General features: G+C 73.1%; 2 protein-coding genes across 2 annotated transcripts in view; one reads left to right on the plus strand and one right to left on the minus strand.

Annotated features, from left to right (window-relative positions):
* Positions 1 to 309, plus strand: part of CHLNCDRAFT_139630 (hypothetical protein) — a gene marked incomplete at both ends in the record, with an annotated part of 1,585 nt that extends 1,276 nt beyond the window's left edge. Inside the window, one exon of the mRNA XM_005843996.1 lies at positions 85 to 309. Coding sequence (XP_005844058.1) covers positions 85 to 309 — 225 coding nt within the window. The remainder of the gene's footprint in view (positions 1 to 84) is intronic.
* Positions 310 to 367: 58 nt separating this feature from the next.
* CHLNCDRAFT_139631 (hypothetical protein) overlaps positions 368 to 1,152 on the minus strand; it is a gene marked incomplete at both ends in the record, with an annotated part of 7,691 nt that continues 6,906 nt past the window's right edge. Inside the window, 2 exons of the mRNA XM_005844071.1 lie at positions 368 to 592; positions 737 to 880. Of these exons, the coding sequence (XP_005844133.1) occupies positions 368 to 592; positions 737 to 880 (369 nt within the window). The remainder of the gene's footprint in view (positions 593 to 736; positions 881 to 1,152) is intronic.

Consider the following 1,152-nt stretch of genomic DNA (forward strand, 5'->3'; position numbering starts at 1 on the left):
AGAAGGGCGGGCCCCAGGGCAAAGGGACGGCGCAGGGAGCGGCCGGGACCAGGCAGCCGCGTGCCCGCGGGCAGCCGCCGGCAGGCGACAGGGGCCGGCGCGCCGCCCGCGGCGCGCGCACCCGTCAGCACGACAAAGGGGGCCAGGCCGGCGGCGGCGCCGCCGCCCAGCTCGACGTCGTTGGGCACAAAGGTGCCGTCGCGGCCGCTGACGCCCGCGGGGTGGCGCAGGCCGCGCGCGCGGAACAGCGGCGCGCCGCCGTCTGCGGGCGGCGGGCGGGATGGGGACAGGGCCGTGGGCAGCAGATGAAGGGTGGGCTACGTTGCAGAGCAAGCTGTGCAGGGACAGAAGCCGGCAGCCGCGCGGCTTAGCAGCCTGCACATGCCTCCCCCCGCCCACACACGCCTCCCCGGCCTCCTGCCCTGCGCCCCGCCTCACCCGCGGGGCTCCAGGGCACCAGCTTGGGGCGGCACATGGTGCCGCTGCCGCACGCCGCCGCCACCGCCAGGCTCATCAGCGCATCCAGCTGGGCCATGCAGTCCACGGCGGCGCCCCACAGAGCCTTGCGCTGCGAAAACGCGCGCATCATGCCCTGCACAGGCAGGCAGGCAGGCAGACAGGCGGGCACACACACGCGCTCTCTCCACGTGTGTCTCCTTGCAATCCTAAATATAAAGAGATAGATAGGACTATCCCCACGCCCCCCCACCTCTCCAAGCTCCACACACCCGCACACCTGCAGGATGCCGCCCTGCGCTTTCTCCTTGGCATCGTGCGCCGCCTCCAGCCCCTTCACAAGCTCCCGCAGCGCGGCGCTGGTGTACCGCTTCACGCCCTTCTTGCTCTGCGCCGGCTCCCAGCTGGCAGGCACGCGCGCGCCCTGCGGCAGGAGGGCCGGGGGAGGGCAGCGGGCCGGCGCCGTCAGCGGCGGGTCGGCAGCACCAGCGCCGGCACCAGCACACGGCAGCCGGTCGGTCCCAGCCAGGCTGGCCCGGTGTTCCCCCAAACGTCCCTCCTGCACGCTCCCCTTGCCGTCCCAGCCAGGCCCGGCTTGCCCCTGCTCACACATCCTGTGCACGCCCACCCCATCCCACCTCACCCACACCACCTCACCAACCACACCCTCCACACCACACCTTACACACCCACCCA

This window comes from Chlorella variabilis (genome assembly GCF_000147415.1).
Source record: "Chlorella variabilis unplaced genomic scaffold CHLNCscaffold_25, whole genome shotgun sequence".
NCBI classification, from domain to species: Eukaryota; Viridiplantae; Chlorophyta; class Trebouxiophyceae; order Chlorellales; family Chlorellaceae; genus Chlorella; species Chlorella variabilis.